Source organism: Canis lupus, chromosome 21 (assembly GCF_048164855.1).
Source record: "Canis lupus baileyi chromosome 21, mCanLup2.hap1, whole genome shotgun sequence".
Taxonomy (NCBI): Eukaryota; Metazoa; Chordata; class Mammalia; order Carnivora; family Canidae; genus Canis; species Canis lupus.
In genome coordinates this window covers 15,016,389-15,018,140 of record NC_132858.1, presented here as the reverse complement: position 1 = coordinate 15,018,140, position 1,752 = coordinate 15,016,389, and the positions used below count along the sequence as shown (strand labels likewise).

Genomic DNA, 1,752 nt, shown 5'->3' with positions numbered 1-1,752 from the left:
AGCCTCTGTCTGGCACATGCCAGATAAAAGCAGTCTTGACCTTTTTGACTCCTGGCAATCTTGTGAAGTTTATGGACACTTCCTAGCATATTTTTAAATGTAATAAGATCACATTAAGCTACAATTCAGTACAATTTCAAAAAAAATTGTAGACAGAATCAGGTAGAGGTGAACCATCAGTAATTTCTCTGATCAATATTCCAATGTGCAAAGTTGGAGGACCAGGTTAGTAACATTTCTATAGGGGATTAACCTATCATTATTTCCCCAGGCTGATGAAGGCTCCATCTCAGACAAAGGCAAGGGAGAGAGAGATGGTGTTTCCATGTCCTGCAATTTAGTGTAAACTGTTAAGAAGAAATTGAAGTTGTGTATACTAATCTGTTTGGTCAGTAACATAGGACATGGATAGATTAGACATAATTTGAAATGTTCAAATTAGTTTTATTTTGAAATTTTCTGATGGTCTCTCAGCTCTCATCATAACAATATGAATTCTTACTAAGAATGACAGGGGGTTTTTTCCCCCTACTATACCAGTATCCACAATTGCTCATTTTTTCCATAGATTTTTCATGGCATTTTTCACCTCTGCATTTCTCAGTGTATAAATCAGGGGGTTGAACATGGTTGTCAGAATACAATAAGCACAGCCACTATTTTGTCTATGGACAAAGTAGACGATGGCTGCATATAAATAAATATACAAGGCACAAAGAACAGAGCAACAACAGTGAAGTGGGCCCCACAGGTAGACAGGGCTTTATGTCTCGCCTCCGCACCATGGCAACTCAAGGAACGCAGAATGACAGCATAGGAGGCAGCCAGCATGAGGAAGTTCAACAGGCAGATCACACCACTGTTGGCGACCACCAGCACGCCAATGACATACGTGTTGGTACAGGCGACTTCCAGCAAAGGGTACAAGTCACAGACAAAGTGATTGATCACATTAGGCCCACAGAAGGGCAGCTGAAGGACCAGGAGGAGCTGGATCAGGGAATGCAGGAAGCCTCCCAACCAAGCTACCCCCACCAGCAGGGCACAGAGATGCCTGGTCATGACGGTCGTGTAGTGCAGGGGCTTGCAGATGGCCACATAGCGGTCATAGGCCATGAACGTGAGCAGAATGATTTCCGTTCCTCCCAATAAATGGGCAACAAGGAATTGAACTAGGCAGCCCTCAAAAGAGATGGCCCTCCCCTGATACAAGGAGTCAGCGATGAGTTTGGGGGTCATACACGAGGAATAGCAAGTATCAATGAATGACAAGCATGAGAGGAAAAAGTACATAGGGGAGCCCAGGGTGGGACTGAAGATAATGGTGATCATGATAAGTAGGTTGCCTCCAACAGAGACAAGGTAGACAATCAAAAAGAACACACAAAAAAACCCTCTGCACCTCGGAGTTCTGTGAGAGTTCCAGCATGAAAAATTCTGTGATGTTTCATGAACTATCCGTGAATCGTGAGCTAGAGCAAGGACTTGGGTTAAAAGAGATTAACCCAGAAAAATCTGTTACTCCTTTCGAGAAACTTCAAAAGTTGAAGTTAATTAAAAATAACCACTTATGGGAAAATAATTTCCCTAAATATTTGTTGTAGTTGTTTTTTTTAGAGCCACACAACCAGCTCCTAATTGCACTTCTCACTGCACATTGGCATCTCCTCAAAAACTGATTTCCTCATCTCAACCCCAACTCAACTTGCTCTTCCTTCTATATTTCCTCCATCACCCGCCACAAACATAAGA

General features: G+C 42.6%; 1 protein-coding gene across 1 annotated transcript; it reads right to left on the bottom strand.

Moving 5' to 3' along the window:
- Positions 1–550: 550 nt before the first annotated feature.
- LOC140613328 (olfactory receptor 4C3D-like) lies at positions 551–1,459 on the bottom strand. The gene has a single exon (XM_072791863.1). It carries the CDS (start codon positions 1,330–1,332, stop codon positions 634–636), a length of 699 nt encoding a protein of 232 aa, XP_072647964.1. The 5' UTR covers positions 1,333–1,459; the 3' UTR covers positions 551–633.
- Between the last annotated feature and the right edge of the window lie 293 nt (positions 1,460–1,752).